Below are 26,096 nucleotides of genomic sequence, written 5' to 3' on the forward strand. Positions count from 1 at the left end.
CTGCTGACAAATATTAGTGGTCCAGGTATTAGTACTTGTCACCTTCCCTTAACGTAGGTCTAAGCTGTTCTCCCCTCTTGAGACTTGGGGCGAAAACCCCAAAGCATCTTAAGGCATCTGTAACTCGTGAGTCCAGTCCGTCCCTCTGGGCTGTCTGCCCTTTTGCGTAGCCTCCCTCTAGCTCCTGAAGCTCTACCCACACCTGCCCGGACAGCGGCAGGCAAGGTCCCACTGTCTGGCTCTCCACCCACCCCCATCTTGCCACCTTCCGGTGTGAAGGTCTTGGCTACCCTACCTGGCATGAGGCTGGAGGCATGTCAGGCTGGGCTTCCCTAGTCCTCCGCTGTTTGCCTGAGGGGCTCTGTCTGGTTCACCAACACTGGGCACCCAAAATGATTTTCTCTGGCTCAAGAAGGGTTGGTTCCCCATCTCCCTGGACCTGCTAATTGTATCTGAAAGGGATGGCTCTTTAACCCGTAGGCCTTGGGTAAGGGGAAGGTAGGGTGAAAACCTTGGCTTTCTCCCCTTGGGAACCTCCAGTTTATTTTCTTCCCCTTCTCCCAGTTGTCTTGCTTGGAGGTACCTCATCTTTGTGGTCCTGGGTTTTCGGGAATGTGCTCAAAGTATTTCTTTGGGGACTCCTTGGGGAGGGGTTTATGGGAAAAGGGTCCTTTTAAAAGGAAGCAAGGCTCACTCTGGCCTGTACCCCAGGAACCCTGACGCATGTGGCGTGCCACTATTCTGCAGAGATGCTGTGCGGTTTCTGAGTGGCATGCACTGTCTGCCCCAGACTTCTAGGATGTCCTCAATATTGAAGGGTATAGGGGGGTGGCTGGTCCCGTGGCTAGGCCTCTGGGGTCACAGGCTGAAGGGTGAGCCTTGTATATGGAGGCGGAGACCGGGAAGTGGGTCCCAAGGGGCCTGGGCGCCACAAGGAGGGGGCAGACACCCCTCAGTCCAGATGGGGATGAGGCTCCTGGGGTCTCCAGCAGCCAGTCCCCTACCCCAACCTCCAGCCAGGAGCTAGAGATTCTGACCTGCCTTGATCAGGGGCACATCCAGCATCTGGATATCTGTAATTCAGGACTGGAAAATCCCGGGTGAGATGCAGAGCCCCCACTGTACTTCCTTTTCTGGGGGTGGGGGGGAAGCTCTGACCGTCCACATTAACTCAAGCTTCCAGCATCCCCAGCCCCTACACGGCACCCACAAGTTGGGAAGCTGAGGGCTGGTTCCTCTTGAGCCAGGGATGACTGCTCAGGAGCCAAAAGGCAGATGTGGATTGACAAGGGGGTGACGGAGAGGACCAGAGAGGAATTACAGCCCTCCTTTCCTAGATGCCACCATCTGGCTTCCTGGGTCGGGGGGAGGTGCTGCCAGGCCCATTCCGGATGGTGGCCTGCGACCCCGCTGGGAACGCCCGCCCTGCCTCAGCCATCCTACCCCAGCAGGACTCCCTGGAGAGGCCCCCAGCTCCCTGTCACGTCTGAGACGCACCCGTAGTCTCCCTGCCCTCCTGGTCCCCTCCAGGGTCCTCCTGGCCCACAGTCTCGTCCCGGGCCTCGTCCCCACTGCCCGGGCCCTCGCCCAGCTCCAGGATGGTGGGCAGGTGGCCCTGCTTGGGGGAGCGCTTGCGCAGGCCGAGCAGGAAGGGCTGGGGCAGCGCGAAGATGTCCACGTTGTTGCCCAGGTCGATCCACGTGACGCTGGGGAACTGACTGGGGTCCTTCAGGGCGTCGGTGAGGTCGCGCAGCAGGGCCCGCGTCAGCCGGTTGCCGTTGAGGGCCAGCGTGGTCAGCCGGGGCAGCGCGCCGAGAGCCGGCAGCAGCTGCAGGGCCATGTCGTCCGTGAGGCCCGTGAAGCCCAGCTCCACGCTGCCCACCTGCTCCCCGCAGCGCCGCAGGTAGCCGGCCACCCGCTCCAGGTCGCGGGGGGTCAGCGGGATGCCCGACAGGTCCACGGTGTTGTCCGGAGGGCTCCCGGCCAGGACTGCCTTGAGGCTGAAGGGGAGACGAGACAGCAGGGTTCAAGCGGGCGGGGCAGGCTTCTCTCCGGAGGCAGCCTCCACTCAGCCCTCTGCCCGCGGGGCAGAAACCAGCGGCCCCGGGCCCCTGGCACTGCCCACATCTCAGCCTGGCTGCCCAGCGGGCAGAGCCTGGGGGTCACAGGGCAAGGCCCAGGTGTTTCTGCAGTGACCAAGGGGACATTCTGGGGCCAACGCTGGGGTCTGCACTGGACTCCTTCCTTCCTACTTTTTTTTTTTTTTTAATTATTTATTTTATATTTTGGCTGCGCCGGGTCTTAGTTGTGGCACGCAGGATCTTTAGTTGCGGCAGGCGGGCTTCGTCCCTCATGCGACCTTTAGTTAGTTCTTTAACCTCTGCGCCTCTGTTATTTGCCTGAGAAATGAAGCCAACTGGGTGCCACAGGGTTGTCATGTGAAATAAACGCAGTCAGAACGGCGCCCTGTGCAGGAGGGCGGCGAATGGCCGAGCTCCCTGCTCCCCCACGAGTGCCACAGATCTCGGAAGCCTTTCCTTCAAGACCATCTTTCCTGCCAGACAGAGGGTCCTTGGGGGGGCCCTCGGGACAGCAGGCGGGGGAGGGCGCAGGGGCCCCGAGCCTGGTGTGGGCTGCTGTCCACCCCCTTCCACTCCCTACCGCCCGCCACCCCTTGCTCTTCTTTCTCACCCGCTCCCTTGCTCGGGGGCCCAGATCTCCCAGCTTCCAGATACCCCAGGCGAGCCCCGAGGCTCCAACCCTGGGAAGGACAGGGAGTTGGAGGGGGCTCAGCACGTGTTACCATCAGCAGCCCTGGGATCACAGCTTGGGCTTCCTGTCGGCCTCATAGGAGAAAACAACAGGCCAAGGGAAGAGCTCGGTAAGAGTCCCAGCGGAGGGAGCACAAGTGCAAAGGCCCTGAGGCTGGTAGAGCTCAGCGTGTCTGTGAACCAGCGGGAAGGCCAGTGTGTGGGTGGGGGCGAGGGGGGGACCATCACTTGGGCCTGAGTGGGTTTCAGTCAGCGGGACGGGGAGGCGTCCGAGCGGAGTGAGGCTTCTGAGCGAAGAATGGACTGAGCGCCTTGTGCGCTGGGGAGACAGGAGGCCCCTGGGTCCCAGCAGAGCTTACCCTCCCGCTTTTCCCTCCTCCAGAACTAGCGCACAAGCAGACAGAACTGCTCTGCCCCCGCATTTGGTCCCTGCCCTCAGCCCGCTTGGCGCCCCCTTTGGCGACTTCCTCCACCAGGGAAGGGCCCTTGGGGATCCATCTCCTCTCCTGCCCTGGGGGGCGGGGCGTGGTGTCCAGAAGAAGGGAAGCGGGCCCAGAGCTCTTCTCTTCAGCGAGGGGGCTGGCCGTCCCCTCCCGTCTGCGGGACCTGGAGAAGGAGCCTGCGCCAGCAGGGCCCTGCCAAAGCCTTCAGGACACCGGCCCCTCCGCTCCGTGATTCGCAAGCAGTTCCCCTCTGCTTCTTTCTGTGGTGCTGTTCTGGCCCCCAGGTCCTGTGTCCCAGTGTCCCCTGTGCCCCCAGGGTGCAGGGGGCCACACGAGCCCTGAGGGTCCTCACTGCTGTACGCCGGGGACAAGGCTGGGGTCTGGGTCCCCCTGGGAGACATCAGGAGGTCTGGGGGGAGGGGGTGGGGCGAGTGCCCGCATTCAGCGCACCAGGATCAGAAACCCCTCTTGTCCCCCTCCCCCAGCATCGGGACGGGCGCGCACCCCCAGATCCCACCACACAGAGCGGGGCCCAGCCGCCAGCATCTCCCAGGGCTCCTGCCCACCTGGAATGCCCACCCCGCCTGCCACTTTCCCCCGGCCCCCAGCCCTTCACTTCACCTTCTCCAAGCAGCTCTTGCCCTCCCCCAGCAAGGCCCCGGACGGGGTGCGGTCTCCCCAGTGCCCGGCCCAGCACAGCTGGCTTTGAGCTGCCCTTGTAGGAGGCGGCTGGGCGGCGGCGGGGGAGACCCGCCTCGGGTGACCGCGACTCACCAGGCCTGTGGCTTCCTCTTCACCAGCCCGCGATGGCGCCTCCACTGGGAATGGGGGCTGAGGTGGTAGGTCAGCTGCCGGCACAGCTTCTCCATGGCGCCCAGCGCGTCGCCCTCCTGCAGAGGAAGCCACAGGTCCCTGAGTCGATGGAGCAGGCAGGGAGCCCAGGCCCCCACCTCCAGCTTCCTGCCTCTGCGGGACCAGCACGGACCCCAGGCCTAGCTGGGGAGGCCTGCTGTGCGGGCCCAAGGTGGCCGCCCTGAGCAGGGAGCAGGGGTTGCAAACTCATCTGCACGATGGTTTCAGTTTCTGTGAATTCGTTGCTATCGTTGAAAAACCTGAGATTTCTATAGAAGTCTGGATTCCAGGTGATCGGACAGTTGACCCCTTAGCCAGGGTCGCCACGGTCCCCGCCGCTCCCCGACGCCCAGGGCCATCTTGCTCACTCGCTCGCCTGAAAGATACCCGCTGGGTACCTCCTAGGTGCCGGGCACTGGCTCTAGAAGCTGGGGATTCGACCACATGCAGACGTCCTTGCTCGCGTATTCCACACAGCAAAGGGGACAGTGAAATACTTTACCACGTCTCTTCTGCCCACGTCAACGGTGGGAAAATAAAAGAATGAGGCGCCAAGTGGTTCCCGGCCCAGTTCATTCATCTTTGTTACCTGTCTGGCCCCATCAGCATTTGACCTTGAGACCCTGGGTGTCATGGCCTGAATTGTGTCCCCCCGCCAAGTTCTTAAATTGAAGTCCTAATCCCCAATACCTCAGAATGTGGCTGTCTTTGGAAATTGGGCCTCTAAAGAGTAATTGAGGTAAAACGAGATCACCGCGGTGGGCCCTAATTCTATGTGACTGGTGTCCTCATGAGACGAGATCAGGACACAGACATGTACAGAGGGGAGACCATATGAGCACACAGGGAGAAGACGGCCGTCTACACGCCAAGGAGAGACGCCTCGGAAGAAACCAACCCTGCTGACGCCTTGATCTCGGACTTCCAGCCTCCAGAACTGTGAGGAAATACATTTCTGTTGTTTAAGTGGTATTTTTGTCACGGCAGCCCCAGCAAACAAATACGCTGGGTTAAAGGATGCAGCAGAGAGATTTTAGAGGCTCCAACTCTGTCAGTTCAACAAAGAGTCCCCGAGGCCTGGGAGACTGAGTGGCCCAGAGCGTGTGCTCCCACCAGATGGTCCAGTGCCAAGGGCCAAGGCCAGGAAGTGCCAGGCACGGATGCAAACCCACTTGCAGACAGCAACGCGATGTGGTGAGGTCAACCACGAGCCAGGGGCCAGTGCCAGGCAGGGCGCCTGGCACAGAGTGGCTGCTCAGTAAAGGCTGGCTTGATTATTACCATTATCATCATCACTCTGCGAGTGCAACATCATCTGCTGTTTGGCCCTCCAAGGTTTCAGGTTACCTGTGGTCAACCTCGGTCTGGAAATATTAAGTGGAAACTTCCAGAAATAAACTCAGAAGTTTACAATTGTGCGCCATTCTGAGTAGCGTGAGTAGTTGCGTGCTGTCGCACTCCTTCCCGCCTGGGACAGAAATCATCCCTTTGTACAGTGCATTATCGCTGTATATGTTACCTGTCCTTTAGTAGAGGAAAAACAGTGTTTTTAGGGTTTGGTGCTATCTGCGGTTTCAGGCATCCTATGAAGGTCTTGGAACGTATCCCAAGGGTCACGGTGCTGGCCGGGGTGAAGGCCAACTTTGGAGGCCAAAGGGAGAAGGGGAGGGGCTGGCACATCTCGAGCTGAGGGTCTGCACCCAGGACCCCTGCATGCTGGAATCACCCAGAGCTTTAGACAACACTGCTGCCTGGGCCCCCCCGCAGCGACGGGTGGGCAGCTCGGGCACGGCGACTTTTAAAAGCTCCCCCGGTGATTCCCGTGCTGCCAGGTGGACACACTTTAAAGACAAGAAGGACCAGCGGGTGGGGTGTGCTGGTCTGGCCGTTATCACCCCTGCGACCACCCGGGACAGAACGTGGCCAGTTTCCCACAGCACCCGTTCCAAAGCCGAGGAATGAGCTCCTGGCCCTAAACCTAACCTCCCGCAGGGGTTCCCAAATCAGGCGCCACGGAATCTCTCTCCCTCCGCCCTCCGGGCCCGGAAGGAAGAAACAGGAAGCGGCAAAGCAGCCGCCGCAGTGCGCCGACGCTGCCACCAGGGGGCAGCCGCGCGCAGGGCGAGGCCCCCAATCTGAGCCTGTTTCCTCACTTACTAAACAGGGACGGAAGATGTGGTCACTTCACAGCGGACCTGAGACCAAACGTGAGCTAATGTCCTCGGAAGTGAGAGCCCCTCCGCTTGTCTGGACTAAAGAAACACAGCTAACCTTTACCGAGTTATATTACCTTCGATGCGCTGGGCACTAACTCACAGCCATCCCATGAAACAGGGGCCCCTATAATCCCGCTTGACAAATGCGGGGACCGAGGCACCAAGAAGTGGAGCGGATGGCAGGCCACTCGACGTGCAGGACGGCATCAGGATCCAAACCCCGCAGTCGCTCTGAGGCTGGGCTCTGCTCTGCCCTTGAGGGATGAATCTTCTGCGAAGGTTGGTTCAAGTAGCTTCTATCGTTTGCAACCAGAAAAGCCTCAAGCAAGCCCACCTACGTTTTCCCAACTCCATGACTTTTGGAAGCCCCCTCCAGGCCTCCTCCTGCAGGAAGAGGACTAAGCAGGAGTCGCCCAGCGTGGAGGACGAGGAAGGAAGGGGAGGCAGGAGGCGAAGAAGGAGGATGCTGGCCCCTCTCCTCTTATTCAGAAAGCGGCGGAGCCCAGCAGCGCTTGTGTGGGACCACACCCCTCTCCCAAGCCACAGCTGACCGGTCCAGAGGCGGACCCTGGGGGATTCCCGACCTGGGACAAGACTCCTCGGGGGCTGAACACTGACAAGTCAGCTCAGGAGCCCCGGGCAGCCATGAGGCGTGGGTAGGGGGGCGGGGAGTGAGGGCGGGTGGAGCAGAGGGAGGGGGGCAGGTGTATGTGCTGTTTGGGGTTCTAGTGCCTCTTTCAAGCTTGGCTGCCAGCGGGAAGGATAAGTCCTCTTCCTGGCTCGAGGCAGGCCGTGGGGGCTTCTGTTGCTTGCAACGGAGGAGGCTGCAAGGCAGGCTGCGGAATCTGCAGCTTTCCTTCCCACCCGCGGAGAAGGAAGGAGGGGGAGGGGCTGTGGCGCAAGTCGGGTACACTGGGCACCGGCCCAGCGCCGCTGACCGCGGGCCTTGGAGAAGACCCTGCCTGAGGGACTCACTGACCCGTCAGGAGAGAGGCCCACGGCAGACCTGCAGGCCCCTCCGGGCCGGGTCACGGTGTCCCTCCGACGCCCCCTGCCGTCTTCAACCCCCCACCCCAAGAACTGTAGCAAGCACAGCCCCGACCGCTCTGCACCCAAGGCTGCCTCACTCAGTCATCAGACACGACTGCCCTGTCTACTGCACGCTGGACGCTGCTCCAGATCCGGAGACTGCGCTGGGTTTTTTGTTCACTCCCCACCCCGTTCTCTGTGCTGGGAAGGCTGAGCTCTTACAAACGGCACCACCCGGCCCTCCTGCTCCTGGCTGTCAGTGGGACTCAGCTAACGGGAGGGAGGTCAGAGGGCAGGAGAGAAAGGCCCAGGATTAACTCTTCTCACTCTCGCCCTGCTTTAGCCAGCCTCCAAGTCGGCCCCCACGGATGCTGGCCTCCTGGCAGGGTACAGCCTCCTTCCACACTGTGTTAGGGCTGATTGGGTGATCAATACGCTACGGCAGCAGGGACAGTATGTGACGTCTGAGGCTGGCTCACGGAAGACACTGCGCTTCTCCCTTGCTCTCGGGGATCACCCCCTCTGGGATAAGCCAGCTGCCCTGATGTGAGGAAGCTCAAGCAGTCCTGTGGACCAGCCACGGGGCTCGGAGCTGAGGCTTCCCACCAGCAGCCATGGGGTATGCCACCTTGGCAGTCCCCGCTGAGCCACCAGGACTCGCAGCCTGGGCCAACGTCCTGAGCCCCTAACTAGAACCCCCCGCCTGTGCTGCTCCTGAGTTCCCGACCTGCAGCGGCGGCTCAGTGATGAGTGTCTGCTCTTTCAGCCACCATGCTTTGGGGTGACTTGCTATGCAGCAATAGAAAATACGATAAAATATACAAGAAGAAAAAAACACAGGGTGGCTCTGGGAGAGCTCCTCAACAAATCACTGAGCATACACCCTCATTTTAGTGTCTGCTGGTGGGAAGCCTGACGGTGGACATGATGGAACAGACGTGCTGGGTGGGAAGGAAAGAGTCCCTAAAACTTCCCGCTACGTGATCTGCGCTGATAGGGGGATTTGTTCTGGGTGACTTAGGGACACCCAGGCGGAAAGGTCCAGGAGGGTGGAGACTTCTGAGTCTGCAGCCAGGCTGCAGATGCAGACCTGGGATTCATCAATATCCAGTCGGGGCGGGGCGGGGTCTTGCCTCTTCCCCTTCTGCGGGCAGGCGCAGACCCAGCCCTTTCTAGGGTCTCGGCCCACACCCTGCTGGGGTACAGGAGGAGGTTTCTGGCAGGCTGAGAAAACAGACAGGACTCATTCGAGGGGGTCACCTTCGCAGTGGGAAGGGTTATTTGTCTCGTGGATGCTTCACCAGGAGCTGGACCAGAAAGGGCTACTTTCTTCGTCCCATCTCACAGCTAAGGGAGACCCCGCCCCCCCCTTTTGTCTACAACCTCTCGGCACACACTTGGGCTGATCTGAAATTCTCAGTGGACAGAGGTCCGAGCAGCAAGGCCTGGCCAGCCCTGAGCCAGCTCACATGGGAGCGGGTGTGTGTGTGTGCAGAGGCCGCCCCCATCGTCAGCTTGCGGACCCCAGAGCCAGGATCTCCCACCCATGCCTCAACCTCAGCTGGGAGAGTCCTTCCAGAGGGCCTCTCCTGCCACGTGGCCTTGGGTACGGGTAGGGGACTGGCCAGGCCCTGGGCCTCCAGCAGGGTGGACCCCACTCTGGCTGCCTCTGGAAATCTGGGTTGGAGATCAGCCTGTTGATTTCCAAGACTCTGAGTCCACAGGGGCTGGGCCTGAGGCCGTGACTTTCTTGCTTCTGAGTCCCGCAACTGACCTGCTAAGCCTGAGCACCCTGCCTGGCACGTGGTCAGTGCCCACAGACTGGCTACACCTCGGCTTCTGGGCATGAGGCTCTCGGCCGTGCCAGGCACACGCCCATGCTTCCTGTAAACCATCTCACTGAGCTCTCGAAACAGCTTTATAGGGGAGGGTATGGCTATGTCCACGTTCGAGTTGAGGAAAACGAAGTTCAGCTAATTAAGTGACCCGAGAAGGTTACAGCTGTGCAATGGACGGAATGTTTGTCCCCCCCCCGCCCCCAGTTCATACGTTGAACCCCAATCCCAACGTGATCGTGTCTGGACGGAGGGCCTTTGGGAGGTGATTAGGATTGGATGAGGCCATGCGGGTTACCGGAAGAGACCAGAGAGCTAGCTCGCCTCCTCTCTGCCACGTGAGGCCACAAGGAGGAGGTGTCCGTCTGCAAACCACAGAGCGTCCTCACCAGAACCTGACCGGCCGGCACCCTGATCTCAGCCCTCCAGCCTCCAGAACTGTGAGAGACAAGTGTCTGTTGTTTATTAGCCACCCAGACAATGGTAATTTGATGTAGGAACCTGAGCAAAACCCCCTATGCATGGCCCTCTAGCCCTCCCCGGTGGAGGGGACAGATGGCAGTGCAGGACCCCTTTGGCCTCAGCCCGCAGCCCCTTAGCCCTGTCCTGTTTCCTGGGGTCGACGTGGGCAGTTGGCCACCTGCAGAGCCGCCTGCGTTGGGGTGGGGGGGCACTGGAACTGCCCCCAAACAGGCCCCTCCTCCCCAGCCCAGCCCCGGCCTTGTGAGCCCCACGGAGCACTGATGGCCCAGAGATCCAGCACGTGAGCGCTGGCCTGTCCTGCCCAGCACTGGGGCCCAAACGCTGGGGTTCTCACCTGGGCCGTAAGCTTTCTCAGGTCGCTTCATCACCTGTATTTCGCCTTCCTCAACTCTAAGATGGGCATAAAAAACAGTCCTCTCCTACTGAGCTGCTCTGAGTGCCTGTCATCTGTCACTCCTCTCTCCTGTGGGCACTAAATCCATGCTGTGGCAAGGGCAGGGATGTGGCACCCACAGGGCCTCCCACGGCCTGCTCTCGGCTCCCCAGGAGAGCCAGGTATACCCTGAAGGAGAAGCGGGCGGTTCCAGCTGCAGCCGGTCCCCTGTGGCTCCTGCACCAGCTCCTGGTCCCCAGGCCTTGGGGCTCCCAGTCGGCCGGCGCTTATTACTGTCACACGTCTGAGCCCAGCACCCCTGCCTCTTGCTGTATCCCTCCACCAACCCACCCCACACCTGCCCCGATGGGCTCCCAGCCCTCCATGGCCAGCCCCCCACCTTGAAGTCTTGACACCAGGCAGTCCAGAGAGAAGCCAGAGAGAAGGCCCTAGACAAAGCCCCAGATGGAGGTGCCACCCCAGAGCAAGGTTCCAGCCCCTGGGCGCCCAGGCCAGGTGCGGGGTGGGCTTGGGAACCGCCTCTCGCCCTGATCCTAGGTCCTGCTCTGAAGTGGCGGCCGCCCCAGGCACCCCTCCATCCTGCTCTGGCTTCCTGCTGCAAGGAAGTGCATCTCTTGGAAGCTGCTGGAAACTGAGGGATGGGACAGAAGAAACCAAAACAGAGAGAAAAGCCCAAGTGTGGAGCTGCCCTGCCCTGGCCCTCCTGTCCCTGCCTGGGTCCCAGCCTGGACTGTGGAGCCAGCAGGAAGAGGGGCAGATCCCCCAGACCCAGAGGGGCTGGGCAGCGTCCGCGGAGCCCGGAGAGCCTCGGAGCCAGGCAGGAAGTGGACAGGAGTGAAATGCGCGGGTGTAAAATGACACTTGGCCTCAGAGAGGAGGACAAGTGGGCATAGTGGGGACTGCAGCACACAGAGCGGCATGTAGGGCCACAGCTACATTTGCTTACATGGCGCCTTCGTGCAAAGAAGACAAAGCCCATCTCTAGGCGGACGCAGTCTTGCACCCGTGCCCCCGGCTGGTGGGCAGAGAGAGGGCTGGACCAAGCTGTCTCCTGTCTCCCCGACCTCTGCCATCTCTGTGTACACATCTTTGTGCAGGGTACAGACTACACAACCGTACCTGGAGGCTCTGGCCCCATGTAACAGGGGTGGCTACTCAGCTCCAGGCCCGTAGATATGAGGAACTTCCCATTTTTCAAGGGCAGCTAATATGGGGGGGACTGTGTGAAATACTCTGAGGTTTACATGTTGGCAATGAATCCAGATTTACTGCAGCCCGTGGGCCAAACAAGGCCAGCGCTGACGGTGCCGGTACGCAGCCCCCGCCGTGGATGCTGGGCCTCAGGGCAGGGTGGGCACCTCAGGTGCTGCACGAGGGGCCCAGGCAGCGCTGACCACCCCTCCTCGGGCACCGGGCTGCTCCACCCAGGAAGCTCCCCCCTTACACCCCGGAGCTCGCTGGCTCAGACCATGGCCACCCTACCGGCTTGGGACAGTGGATGTAGCGTGCCAGGCTGATGATGAGGTCGTGTGTGATGGGGTCCACCAGGTTCCTGAAGCTGGCGTAGCGGTACAGGACGTCATCCAGCGAGGTCGACTCCATGCCTAGGTCCTGCAAGAGGGAAAGATGCCCAGAGGTCAGCGAGGCCCCACCTTACCCTGGAGCCCCGCCCAACATGCCCAGAGTACCCCCTGGCCAGGGAGGAGACCCCTCCAAGGAGGTTTCCCATCCCACACGGAAGCATTTACAGAAATTCCCCCGGGGGCCCAGACAAGCCCCCCGCGGAGACGGCCCTCCCCAGATAGCCCCCCCGCCTTTGCCTCTCCAGCTCCCCCGAGGATGAAGCCAAGCAAGGGAGGTGGGCCACAGCGCTGGTGGCTGCTTCTCCACCTGGGATGAAATTTGGAAACGGCGCGAGAGTAAAACTCCCGTGCTTTGTGACAGGACCACGTCTTGATATTTATTTGCTTTCTTTCTGCTTCTGAGGTCATTTGTACTGCTCCTTCCGTGAAGGACCCCGCCTTGGTGTTCCTTTGCCTTGGGGGGTTGGCTCTCTGAGTTGTGGGGTTGAAAGGAGAAGCTGCCAGGCACCCAGAAGAAAACCCCACCAGCCCTCCCCCTAAGAAAGGGTGTCAAGTGAGGTCCTCGTAACAGGAGGGGCGGGAGCACAGAGGCAAGGGGCACAGAGTGGGCAGGGGCCATGGCAGAAACCTCTGGGGCAGAGGTTCCCCAAGCCTGGGCAGGAACAAGGGCTGGGGGCATCTGCAGAGACCCCTGTCCACCAGCAAGAGACCCCACGGGCTTGGCCAAGAGCAGTGACCAGTCTGGGTCCTAATCCCCAGGGCCTCGCTCCAAATGTTCTGGACTGTACAAGACCCGAAGATTCTTGTCCAACCCCAGGAAAGGGGCAGGCCCCCCAGACACGGCTAAGCTTGAATTTCCCACCAGCCAAGCTGGCGGGGGCTTGAAACAGAGTTAATCGCTTTAGAGAAGTAAAGAGAGATGGTTTTCTACCCCAGGGTGTTGGACTAAACTTTGTGCCCTCTGTCTGTGGAAGAGCTTGGGTATGGCTTCTGACCCTTCTCAAACCCCCTGTCCAAGTTTCTGTTGTCCTTGGCGGGAGCTGTGGCTCCGTCCTAGCTTGGGGCCTTGCACAGAGCAGAAAGGAACAAGGCCATTCCCATCTGAGGACTGCCCCACCCTAGGTCCCCTGGGCCCCCAAGCCGTATGTGGAGCTGCCCCATCACCGCCCAGAGAAGGAAGGCTCCCAGCCCGGGTTGCCACGGCCCAGCGACCTGCGGACAGGAATGCGTGGTGACAGGTGAGTCCCAGCTGGGGTCTGCTCCCTTGTCATTTCGGTGAGTTATCCTGAACTTCTCTAAATACCTTCCCCATGTGATTCTTAGAAATCCCTGAAAGCAAGTAGGCTGGCTATCCTTATTCCCAATTTACAGATGAAGACGCTAAGGCTCAGAGCAGCAGACTTTTTTTTTAACTACCCGTCAGAATTTCAGGAATGGAATGTACCACTGGTGACTATAGTTAGCACAGCTGTGTGGTATATTTGAGAGTTGTGAGGAGAGTAGATTCTAAAAATTCTCATCACAAGGAAGAAAACATGTTTGCAAACTATATGAGGTGATGAATGTTAACTAAACTTATTGTGGTAATTATTTTGCAATATTTGCAAGTCAAGTAATTATGCTATACACCTTAAACTTAGTGCCAAGTCAATTATATCTCAGTAACACAGAAAGAAAAATAAATTGCATGTAATGAAGATGTTTAAAAAAAAAAAAGAATTTCAGGAATGGCAGGGGTGGGCTTCCACGTGGGCCTGGGGCCTGTCTTGGGAGGATGTGCCTTGTCTACCCCTGGGGTGAGCTGGGCAGCAAGCGGGCTGGAGGGCGGGGATGCTGCCCTGTGCTTCGGCCGCTGACATTTCTAAGAGCAAAGAAAGAAAGGGCTTTGCTGGGGCACCGGGAGGGGCCCTGCTCTCTGCCCCACGCGGAGCCTCGCGAGCCCAAGTCCTAGCGGGGTCCCGCCCCGCGACGGTTCCGGGAGCTCTGCCTCCACCTCCCTGTTGCAAGAAATGGGTCTCGAGCGCCGTCGAGGACACAGGGGCCGGCCTTGGGCGGTTTCTGTTCGGCAGGAATGAGCCTCAGAGGCAGCGGCCGTGCCCGGCGCCAGGTTCTCTTAATTGACACGGTCTGGCGTGGACGCGGTGAGGGAGGCGCCGGATCGGGGTGCGGACAGGTCCAGTCCTGTCGTGGACCTGTCCCCACCCTGCTTGTCCAGCCCCTCAGCCTCCCGGGAGGCATCCGGGGCAAACTACCTGTGTCACTGCGTCTCAGCCTCCTCGTATGTAAAATGGGGACGGTGACCCCGCGTCACAGGTGGGCGAGGGACATAAACCTAGTAACACAAGGTAACGCCTCCGCAGGGAAGAGAGTCACCAGCTGAGCTCCCCTCCCCCCCGGGTGCCCCCCCCCCCCCCCGCCACGTGCAGAGGTTCTTAGCCTCTTTGTGGACAGCAGGCCCATTTGAGAACGTGACAAAAGCCATGACCTCTCTCTCTAGAAAAGCCCGGGCGTCGGGGCAGGACAGGGAGCCTGGCGCACAGTCCACGCCGGCCTCACGGTCAGCAGGGCGTGCCGGGGCCGCGGGGACGCCAGCTGTCACCGAGCAAAGTGCAGACTCCGGCGCCGCCCTCTGTGTGGTAGGAGAGGCTGGGAATACAGGAAGCGGAATTCAGACTGTCAGTGCGTGGACGAGAGACCTCTTCCCCCTTGGGGTCCGTCTCCCCATCTGTGAAATGGGCAAACGGACCACACTCGTACTTCCTGAGCCGTGTCCCAAGACCTTGGGGCTGACGATGACAGGAGAGAGGCCAGAAGAGCCAGCAAGGCTTCGGGCCCAGCTCTCCGCAGAACAGCTCTCTGGCTGCCCTTCAGGGGGTTTTTTTGTTTGTTTTTGTTCTTTAAAGTAGTTCTGTTGCCAGAGAAGTTTGAAACCCTGGGACTGGACGGCTGCTTGGGTTTCTTGGGTTCCTACCAGCCCTGCCCCGTCCTCCCATTCCCCGCCTTTCCAGGCCAGCAGAGGCCATCCCATCCTGGAAGGACCAAGAAAACCCTAGCTGCTAACCCAGCACCCTGGGGCAGGTGTGGGAGGATGGAAACTGTCCTTCCCCAGCCCCCCGCCCCCCTGCCACGTCCCGCCCTGCATGGCCCCACCCTGCCTGTCAGTCTGGGCGCCCAGCCTGCTGACAGTGGGTCCCTCTCTCCATGCCGCTGCTGTTGTCTGGGGTCATGGAATTGTGGCTGGGGAGGGGGCAGAGGGTGGGAGGAAGGGAGGGGGAAGGGAGGGCATCCCCCCAGGAAGGCAGATGTGGCTCTGCTCCCCGGCGTACTCTGGGTAAGTTACGTGTGAGTCACGGCCACCGCCCGCCCGGTGAATTCCAGCTGGGGTGGGGCTCCCGGAGGTCCCAGGGCTCCGGGTTACAAGAAGCTGTGACAGGGAGACCCAGATGGGGGCCTGACAGACGCTGCTGCACTTTGATCGCTTTATTCCTGTACTTCGACCCCACCTAGGACCCCAGAATGCTTGTGCGGCTTTCAGACACCTCACACGTCCTGAGGGCCTCGGGCCACGTCTGGCGTCCTTGGTGTCCTCTCCGTGTCACCAAGCAAGCCACCCACACTGGGGACAGGTGTGTCACGACTGCACTGACAGTGCTACCGACCCCGGCCACCAGGGACCTCAATGTTCCGCTCTGCCCTGGCTGCCGGTCGGGGTGGGGGAGTGAGGGCGGCGGAAGAACCAAATCCACGTGCGGCTCCTCCAGGCTGCCCCGGGCAGAGGGGCTGGCCTGCCTTGCAAATACCGGGCGCCGAGGAGACTCCTAGCTTCCTCACTGCGAATCTAAACGGTACCATCTCTGGGACCTGTGCGTGTGGACGGTTCCCGATCCGAAAACCTGGGAACATCAGCCCGAGTCACTGCTTTGGGCAGCTTGGCACGGAGAGTGTCGCTGGCCTGCGACCAAGGGGGTGAACGGCAAGCACGTGTCACCTCGAAGAAGTGGGGCTCCCATGTTACTGAAGCTTGAAGAACCAGGTTTGGGGACTCGCTCCAGTGGGAAGAGTGAGGGGTACGGCTTTCCAAAAAGCGAGCAGAGATTCACAGTGTTTCTCAAAGTGTGAAGGGGGTCCTCAAGACCCTTTCAGGGCCTCTTTTCCAATGACACAGCAGCAGGATGCTACATTTTCTTCGTAGACTTCAACCAGAACAACCTACTGCAAGACACCGAATGCAGAAGCAGCGCGTGTGAGAATCCAGCTGTCTTCTACCACGCCAGCCACATACGCAAGGGAGTCACAAAAGTATGAAACAACGCCGCTCTTCTCACTATATTTTTTCTTTTGGAAAATAGTTATTTTCACAAAAATTTCTTTCACATTGCAAGCTTATTAACTTTAAATGAATGAATAAATAAATCTTTAAAATATTTTTGTTTTGATTTCTTATACAGCAGATAGCATTTATAAGGTGTGACCCACACAGAGAAAACCTCTTTGAGGGCCTCAATAATTTAGAGCATAAAGGTTCCTCAAAAAATTAAAAAGAGAACTACCATACAATCCAGCAATCCCACTTCTGTGCATATATCCAAAGGAAATGAAAACGTACTATCAAAGAGATATCTCCACTCCCATGTTCACTGCAGCGCTATTCACAGTAGCCAAGACACGGGGACAACCTAAGCGCCTATCAGCCTATGACTGGATACAGCAGTTGTGGTCTATATACACAACGGAATACTATTCAGCCCTGAGAAAGAAGGTAATCCTGCCGTTTGCAACAACGTGGCTAGACCTTGAGGACATTATGCTCAGTGAGATAAGTCAGAGAAAGACAAATACTGTATGATTTCACTTATATGTGGAACCTAAGAAGAACTGAACTCTGAATAACAGAGTGGATTGGGGCTGGGGGGTAGGGGAATGGGAGATGCTGTTTAAAGGTCCATACTTGCAACTAGAAGAAAAATAAGTCCTGGAGACTAATACACAGTACAACTATGAAAGACAACAAAACTATTGTTACGAACACTAGAAGAAATGATATTTATGGGACAAGACAGGGGTGTTGGCTAACGCTACAGTGGCAACCATATTGCAGTATAAATGTATCAAGTCAATACATTGTGGGCCTTAAACAATGTTATAGGTCAATTATATCTCAATTTAAAAGTTAAAAAAGTATAAAGAGGGCTCTTGGACTTCCCTGGTGGTCCAGCGGTTAAGACTCTGCGCTTCCGCTCAAGGGGGCATGGGTTGGATCCCTGATCGGGGAAGTTCCGCACGCCACGCAGCATGGCCAAAAACAAAAACAAAACCAAAAACAATTAAATTAGAAAAAATAAAGAGGGCTCTTGATAGCGAGAACAGCTGGAGAACCGCAGGCTAGAAGCATGGGGTACGCTGGGGGAAAGGGGCTAAGCTGAGCCAGGCTAGGAGCCAGGCTAGGAGCCAGGCTAGGAGCCAGGGAGCCCCTGGGGAGGGTGTAGCTTCCGTGCTATGCTCTCTCCCATCACTGCGACCCTCAGCGAGGCTCCCTGTTGACGCGGGTGTAGTTCTGGTGGTGGAGCAGGGCGGGGGGTCCGGGAGAGGAAGCTCAGGCCATGCCCACAGCTCGTGTCTGGTGTCGGGGAGCGGTAGCAGTATCAACCTCGGGGGCTGGCCCCGAGCTAGCGAGCTGGCACCGTGGGGACCCCGGGCAGCTTCAGAGGGCGCAGCCCAGGACCTCGGCAGCGCTTGGGGTGGAGGGTCAGCGGGGAATTTTGACCCTTGCCTGACTGCCAGCCTCTCCCCTTCTTGGTCTTTATGGGTATAATCAGAGATTTTAGATCCAGGTCACTGCTCTTATTGTTTCAGTTTGTGGGTTTGTTTTTTTTTTTTAATAGTTAAAGGTACTCTATCGACGGTAAAGTTTGGCCACCTGCATTCAGTCTGAACACAGATTTGCAAGTCTTTGGGACGGAGCTAGCGTTCAGGGCCACCGCTCAGCCCTTCCCTGGAGCTGCTCCCATACCTGCACCTCATGCCGTCGCTGCCGGAGAACGTCATCCAGAATGAATACACGGGTGGTTATTTCCTGAGCCCTAGCCTACCTGAAAAATCCTTTATGTTAACGTCGCACCTGAAGGCAACCTGGCTAGAGAGAAACTAACCTTCAAAACGCGGTAGCCCCCTGGTACTCAGCATGGCAGGCGACTCTGAGGCAGCCTGGTTTTTGTGTCTTTAGATGCTTTTTCTGCCCAGACGTCCATGGGATTGTCTTTGCCAATAACCTCTAGCTGCCTCTCCTGGATGGTACCAGCACACGGTCCCCTTCCCAGGAACATCAGTTCAACATACAGTGTAGCCCAAAAAGCAGCTGATGTCTTTACAACAATCTCACAAGGTCACCAAAAGGGCACCCTCGTGACAGCCCACCAGAACTCCTAACATCCCTTCCTTGTGTCTCCCCCAAGACCCCACGTGTCCCTCAGCGGCTCATCTCGACCCTGCAAACCATCTCAGCACCCAGCCCTTCCCTTTCTAATACAAATCAAATCAACTTCTCTGGCTCATCCAGTTCTTAGCTCAAGCCACCGCCAGCCCCCCTCCAACCAGAAGATGCCAGCGTTGATGAGGATGGACACACAACTGGAGCTCCTGTGCGTTGCTGGTAGGAATGTGAAGTGGTGCAGCCACCGTGGAGAACACTACAGCGATGCCTCAAAAAATTAAAAACAGAGTTACCATGTGACCCGGCGACTCCACTTCTGGGTACATACGCCAAAGAACTGAAAGCAGGGACTCAGACAGATCCTTCTACGCCTGTGTTCAGAGCAGCATTATTCACAATGGTCAAAAGGTGGAGACAACCCAAGTGTCCATCAACTTCTACAGATGCATGGATAAACAAAGTGTGGTGTATCTATGTCTACGATGGAGTAAGAAGGAATGAGATCTGACATATGCTGCACTGTGGATGATCCTTGAGGACACTACGCTGAGAGAAATCAGTCGCAAAACGATGATTCCACGCATATGAGGTGCCCAGAGAAGTCAACTTCATAGACACAGAGTAGAACGGCGGGTGCCAGGGGCTTTGGGGAAGAGAGGCTGGGGAGTTGTTTCTTGCGGACCGAGTTTCAGTTTTGCAAGATGGAAAGAGTTCTGAGGATGATGGTGGTGACGGTTGCAAAACAACGTGAATGTGCTTAACGATACTGAAGTGTAGAAATGGTTAATTTAAGATGGTAAGTTTTATGTGATGTGCCTTTTGCAACAATTTAAATTTAAAAAAAGGTCCTGCGACCCAGGCAGGCAAAAACAGACACCTTCCTGAGATACGAGGGGGCACATGTTTCTGGCCATTGTTCTTCTGCCTGCCACACCTGGTTATGACAATTTTTCCCCACTGTGTGTCTAGTTTTGGGTGTTCTCTTTGAATTTACCTTCAGTGTTGGGCTCATTCCGTCTACAAACATGGATCTTTTTGTAGCCTGTCTCCTCATCAGGAGAGCGGATGCCGGCTCTGAGCGCCTTCTGAGCTGCCCTCTTCTCGTGTCCACCCCGTAAGACACGCCGCGGACAGGCCGGCTTCGCCTTCTGCCACTGAGCTCGTGTCCGGCACCGTCAAGCCCGCCCCCACTGCCTCCAGCCAGGGCTGCGTGGAGGCCAGTGTTTCGAATCCTTGCAATTCTTATTTTGCTCATTAATCTCCCTTCTCATCTCATCCTCTGTTGTTGTTGTTTTTTTTTTGCGGTTCGTGGGCCTCTCACTGCTGTGGCCCCTCCCGTTGCGGAGCACGGGCTCCGGACGCGCAGGCTCAGCGGCCATGGCTCACGGGCCCAGCCGCTCTGCGGCATGTGGGATCCTCCCGGACCGGGGCACGAACCCGCGTCCCCTGCATCGGCAGGCAGACTCTCAACCACTGCGCCACCAGGGAAGTCCTCACCCTCTGTTTTTTTTTTTTTTCCATCTCTTTTTTGCCTCCTTTCGTGGCATTTTGTTCTTTTCCCACAAAGTTCATTTCCCCCGGATCCTGCCGTAGATCATTCCAGAGTCGGGGTCCAGCCTCCACAGTATTTATCCGACGCACAGGGTTATTTTCCCCACTTGCTCACCCCCGAAGGAGGGGTGGTCTAGTGAGACCCCCATCCACCATCTGTCTAGTTTGATGTTGTGATTTACAATAAGAAATAGATATTTGGTCTTTGTCCTCTTTCTGGCACAGAGCTCCTAAAACCTGCGGAATTTCCTAACTGATGAGAGAGACAAAGGTGTCTTTTGTTATGAGATGACTTTTTAAATGACTTTATTTTTGTTAATGAGGTGACTTTTGGAAGGCCTCTTGGTCACCTGAGGATGGGGCCGGGGGAACCAACCATGTCATTAGAGGTTGGAACCTTCAGCCCCGTCCCTACCTCAGGGAGGGGAGAGGAGATGAAGAGAATCAGTCACCAATGGCCAACGAGGTCGAGCCCATGTGATGAAATCTCCAGAAACTCTCCAAAGTGCGGGGTTCGGAGAGCTTCTGGGTCAGTGAGCATGGGGACGTGTGGAGAGTGGACACCTGGAGGGCATGGAAGCTCCGTGTCCCTCCCCACACCTGGCCCTGTGCCTCTCTCCCATCTGGCTGTTCCTGAGTTACATCTTTTTTTTTTTTTTAATTTATTTATTTTTGGCTGCGTTGGGTCTTGGTTGCCGCGCGCGGGCTTTTCTCTAGTTGCGGCGAGCGGGGGCTACTCTTCGTTGCGGTGCGCGGGCTTCTCATTGCCGTGGCTTCTCTTGTTGCGGAGCACGGCCTCTAGGCTCACACGGGCTTCAGCAGTTGCGGCACACAGGCTTCAGTAGTTGCAGCACGCGGGCTCAGTAGTTGTGGCGCACGGGCTTAGCTGCTCCGCGACCCGTGGGCTCTTCCCGGACCAGGGCCCGAACCCGTGTCCCCTGCATTGGCAGGTAGATTCTTAACCACTGCGCCACAAGGGAAGTCCCGAGTTACATCCTTTTATAATAAACTAGTGAGTAAAATGTTTTCCTGAGTTCTGTGAGCCACTCTAACAAATTAATCCAACCCAAGGAGAGGGTCGTGAGAACCTCCAACCTATAGCTGAATGGTCAGAAGCACGGGTAACAACCTGGACTTGTGATTAGAGTCTGAAGTGGGGGGCCGCCTTGTGGGATCCCCTTAACCTGTGGGATCGGACACCATCTCTGGGTAGAGAGCATCAGAATCGAGGTGAATTGTGGGACACCCAGGTCGTGTCGAGTAACTGCTTGTTGGTGTGAAAACCACACCCGTACGCTGGAATGTTAACCAGAATCTTGACCGTGTCCCACGGCTGCCTCCCTGGATAAGAGCTGAGTCCACCTCTCAGGTTCTGGTTTGTAAGGAGCCCAGCCTGGAGACCACACCCCGGACACTGAGCTAATGTGACTCTGACCTTGGGAAGGGACATCTCTGCCCACCTGCACAGCCTGGGCCGCCAAAACTCCAAAGATGGAGTCTGTGGAAGCCCACGGTGGTGTCCATATCCCAGGACTTCCCCACCCCTGGCTGAGCCCGCGGGCCACGCTGGACTGCCAGCGGCCACCGCTCGCGGGTTCCCCTCCTCCCGCCTGCCTGGTGGAGGTAGCGTCTGAGGGTGGCTTTCTCCAAATACACGCAGAGATGCCTGGGGAGGGTGCAGTGAGGGCAGCCTTCGACAGTACTGTCTCTGCCCCCGAATCATGGCTCGCCTGGCTGACTTCCTGCGACTGGGGAGAAGGCGGCTTCCCCTTCTCCTGGGCGGGCTCAGCTTCCGGGGGAGCCGGGGCAGCTCCATCTGTCTCAGAGCTGGAAGGGGTTCCTCCCAGGCCGCCCACCTTTCTTGGCTTTCAGGAATTTTCATCTGTTTTTGGTGTGTCTCCGCAGGTATTTTAGGCGGAAGCCACTCAGGAGGCTGCCACGCACTCGCTATTTTAAACCACGAGCACCCCCCTGCCTTTTAAGTTCCAGGTTTCGGGCCTGTTCCCAGGAGGAAGGCCCTGCGGGAAACGAGCTTGTGTCTGTCTCTCTCCTCCAGGCATGAAGCGTGTCTGTCTCTCTCCAGGCATGAAGCGTGTCTGTCTCTCTCCTCCAGGCATGAAGCGTGTCTGTCTCTCTCCTCCAGGCATGAAGCGTGTCTGTCTCTCTCCTCCAGGCCTGAAGCGTGTCTGTCTCTCTCCTCCAGGCATGAAGCTACGGCTCCTGCAGCCGAGCCCGGGGAAGGAGCAGGCAGCAGGCTCCGCGTATTAACCAGAAGAGATAGACGGCGGCGTTGAAGCCACCGGAGCCCGCGTGGGCGGGCGATAAGGAGGCAGTGATGGAACGCGGTCCTCCTCCGGAGCATCAGAGGCCACTCTCCCGGGGGAGGGACACAGTCTGGAGTACTGGCCCGCCTGGGTGACCGATCTCCGCGTCCCCTCCCCGCTGACATTCTGGCTGCCTCGGGGATTCCCAGGGGAGGGACGGGAACTGCCAGGCGCTGTCAGGGAAATGCAGGCCCAGGAGGCCGCCAGGGGGAGAAGCCAGAGGAGCTCGGCGTGAATGAAGACCACGGCCTCTAAGGAAGGTGGGCAGAGTCCTAAAAGTGCCACCGGGGACGGAGGGGACACCTGGGGCAAGGTACACACCACGCGTGAGAAACAGAAGCGGAGGCCCCGGGCTAAACGGCGGCGCCCAAAAGACAACTCCAAGTCCTCAGTCCCCGGAACGTGTGAATTTATCTCATTTGGAAAAAGGGTCTTCGCAGATTAAGTTAAGGATCTCAAGATGAGATCATCTTGGGTTACCCAGTTGGGCCCTAAAACCAACGACAGGTGTCCTTACAAGAGACAGAGGAGAAGGGGACGGGAAGATGGACGCAGCCAGAGCCACCAGCAGCTGAAGCGGCAAAGGGTGAAATCTCCTGGCAGCCTCTCAAGGGAGCGTGGCCTGCCGACGCCTTGATTTGAGGCTTCTGCTCTCCGGAGCAGTGAGAGAAGTTCTGTGGTTCTAAGCCACCAAACACTGGTCGTCTGTGACAGCAGCCCTAGGAAACTAATACACCGGATGGAAACAGCGGTGGCATTTTCCCCAGGGGATGCACCAAGGCGGAAAGGTTAGGGCAAGCGGGCGGGGACCCCTTTCCTCCTCTGGCCTGTGCTGACCTCAACCAGCAGCACAGCTGTGGGCAACTGGGACCGTTATCGGCAGAAACCTCCTCGCTGCTTCCACCAGCCCTGGGTCCTCTCTGGATGCGTGTACCCCCGACACACTCTCCTCTGCTGTCTGCTCCCAGAGGTGGGACTGGGCCAGTCAAGAGAGGCTCCCTGCAGGGAATTCCCTGGCGCTCCAGTGGTCAGGACTCCGTGCTTTCACTCCCGAGGGCCCGGGGTTCAATCCCTGGACAGGGTTAACTAAGAGCCCGCAAGCCGGGTGGCACGGCCAAAAAAAAAGAGAAACGCTCGCTATAGGACCACATCCCCTGAGATGGCTTCCAGCCCAATGTGAGAAAGAACATTTAAAAACAAGTGGTAACGGGAATCCTGACACGCACTCCAACAGGATGAACCGGGAGGACATGATGCTGTATGAAATAAGCCAGTCACAGAAGGACACGTACTGTACGATTCCACTCGTATGAGGTCCCGGAGGAGTCCAATCCGTAGAGACAGAAGGTAGGATGGAGGTTGCCAGGGGCTGGGGAGAAGGGGATGGGGCATTAGTGTTTAATGGGGACAGACTTTCAGTTTGGGCAGATGAAGAGTTCTGTAGATGGATGGCTGCACAACACTGTAGATGTGCTTAATGCCACTGAACTGTACAGGTAAAAGTGGTTAAAATACGTTTTATGTTATCTACACTTTACCACAATTAAAAAAAATCAAGTAGTGAGTTTACAGACACTGGAACTATGTAAGCAGTGGGGAGAGATCCCTCAGTGCCGCTGTAGCAGGAGTTCTGCACCAGGAGGGAAGGTCGCCGCTAAGGACTCTTCCTTCTGGCCCCCTGGGATGCGTCATTAGCGTGGCCTTGGATGCACGATCCCAGAGCCAAGGTCCAAGAGGACACTGCTGAACAGCTGAAGAGGTGGGGCCCTGAGGGCAGGAAGAACAGGGAAGGACGGACGAAAGGAAGAGCAACAGACAGAGTCTAACCCAGCGATGGAGCCGCCTGGATAGGGGAGCTGGAGGAGGAGGGGAGTTTGGGGCATTGAGGACAGAAGGTCTCTCTCGGGCTCATCCGCTGCCTCTTGACCCAGAAGGGGGTGGATTACACCGGCAGATACTGGCGTACTGCGGCTCAGATACACCTAGAAATTCATAAATCTGGCATTTCACACACTTGTAACATTTTAGAGAAGCCCCTAAGTCAGAATACCTAACAGATGAGGCCTGCAATTCCGATTTGAAAGGGGTAAGTGAGTAACTGACTTTAGGCTTATGATTTTAAGCAGGACGCTGAAGGAGGATGTGGCCAAGTTTGTGACAGTTTTGAAATGTTTAACAGAATTTAATATTCACCTTATTTATAAGCTTATTACATTTTAAGAACTGTTCAGGAGCTTGGGAAAGTCCTGCTTTTTAGGATGGCTATTTATAAACTTAAGGAAACTGGACGTATTAAATTTGTAAAATCACTAAAATGTTTAAAGAAACTTAACGAAGTTATAAGCCCTCTACCCTTAAATGTGATCATTTAAATCTACTAGATTCATAAACAGAATAATGGCATTTGTAGCTTAGACTTAAAATCTTAGGGAAACAGTAGGCTTTAAAATTTTTAGCTCAGTATGTTGAATTGTAATTGAGAAAATCTAGCACCCATAAGTACTGTGTGTGTCTGTGTATATGTGCGTGTATGTGTGTGTGGTGTGTGTGCACAAACACATCCCAAGGACACCATAAACCTCCCAGGGACACGACAAAGAGGCCGAGGTCCGGGCGGGCACCTGTCCTCGTGTGTGTGTCCAGTGTAGCCCGTCCCCGGGGAGGGAGGCCAGAGGTGCACACGCGCAGACACAGACACAGACACACAGACACACACAGACACACACACAGACACACCCCCACACCACCCCCGCCCCCCGCCCCCTACACACACTCGCAGACTTCAGAAACACCAAACAGCAAAGCAAACTTGAAAAATTCATAAAAGCAACCGCCGCATTGGCCTCTCCCTGAAAGAAACCCGCTGGTATTGGCCTGCTTGCTGGCAAGGCTGCTCCCGCCAGCTCCGGGGTGGGCGCTGTCCCCTCGGGCCCCCGGCCACCGCTGCCCTGCCCGCTTGCCTGTCCGGCTGAGGGGCAAGGACGGTTCTCTCATCCCATCGCAGGGCTGCCGTCCCCCAGGGGTGGCTGCGGACTCCTGCTCCTCCACGACCACCGGCCCTGCAGGGTTTGAAGGCGGGCACCCTGGCAGACGACCCTCCTTAACTGTGACAAGTGCCTGGTGGGTCTGCTCTCCCCGCCAGGACGCAGCATGCTGGCTTCACGGCTGCACGTTATTTGTGTTTTAACTTTGAAGTCTTTAAAAATGACACTCTCTGCACTAACCAGGCCTCTGGAAACAGATGTTTGACCATTGCCAAGTGTAATGCAATTAAAATCCAAGAAACAGCAGTAGCAACAAATAAATAAAAGGACACTTTCTCTTCAGAAAAACCTAAAATCAGCTGGGAGGCACAGCAGGCCTGAAGAGGGTTTGCTCTGCCCCCTGTGGTCACAGGTCCGCCCAGGCTCTGCTCAGAGCGGGACAGGAGCCCCCCAGGCTCCAGGCCTGAGTTAGCCCCTAGGTCACTGTGTGGCCCCGGGCTCGAGCCCCCCACCCCTGCACCTTCCTCCCATCCGATGTTTTAGCTACTGCTTTAAGACTGAAAGGCTGGGAGCATTCGCGCTACTTCCCAAGCTTATTTTCCAGCCTCCCGCTCCCCAGAGCATCTTGTGGGCTTATGATTCTGCAGAAAGGCTGGGGCCAGCAGGTCCCTGAGGTCCACCGGCTCCTACATTCCACAGATTCTCAGCACTCTGTCATCCATCCTGCGCCCTCCTGATCTGTGCTTGGGAAATAATCCATTGTTGATGGCTTCCGGTGAATGCATTTAAGCCCATCTGTCTTTCCAAGTGGTTACTGTTGTCCATTTTAAATCAAAGGTTTGGTCCATTGTGGAAGGAAATGCAGAAGAAGAAGGGGTGGAGGAGTGACTTCAAGGCTCCTTCTGGCTCCCTGACAACCTGCTTTCCAAGCAGGACAGGCTTCAGGGGACAGCCCACTTCTGAGAGTGAGAAGCCGAGGACCGGAGGGCTGTGATCCAGTGGCAGTGCAGGGGGACCCCGGGGGCCTCTGGAAGTTTCTTACCCGCCTCCCCCAGACATCAGCCCTTGGAGGACAAGTGTTAACAGTCAGGGTTCTCCAGAGGACCAGAACTGATCAGAGGGGTGTGTGTGAGAGAGAGGGATGCGTGAGGTATAGTGACCGTGGGATCTGGCAGGTCTGAAGGCAAGCAGCCCGGGGCAG

At 57.4% G+C, this 26,096-nt stretch overlaps 1 protein-coding gene across 2 annotated transcripts in view; it reads right to left on the minus strand.

The window, feature by feature from the left end:
• Window positions 1-42: 42 nt before the first annotated feature.
• Window positions 43-26,096, minus strand: part of LRRC75A (leucine rich repeat containing 75A) — a 35,731-nt gene continuing 9,677 nt past the window's right edge. The window contains exons 2-4 of one of the 2 annotated variants that reach the window (XM_024127834.2): window positions 11,506-11,634; window positions 3,989-4,104; window positions 43-2,000 (exon numbers count right to left, since the gene is read on the minus strand). In XM_024127834.2, the coding sequence (XP_023983602.1) occupies window positions 1,481-2,000; window positions 3,989-4,104; window positions 11,506-11,634 (765 nt within the window). In that variant the 3' untranslated portion in view covers window positions 43-1,480. The remainder of the gene's footprint in view (window positions 2,001-3,988; window positions 4,105-11,505; window positions 11,635-26,096) is intronic. The other variant, XM_024127835.2, reaches the window with a different exon arrangement.

This window comes from Physeter macrocephalus, chromosome 14 (genome assembly GCF_002837175.3).
Source record: "Physeter macrocephalus isolate SW-GA chromosome 14, ASM283717v5, whole genome shotgun sequence".
Taxonomy (NCBI): Eukaryota; Metazoa; Chordata; class Mammalia; order Artiodactyla; family Physeteridae; genus Physeter; species Physeter macrocephalus.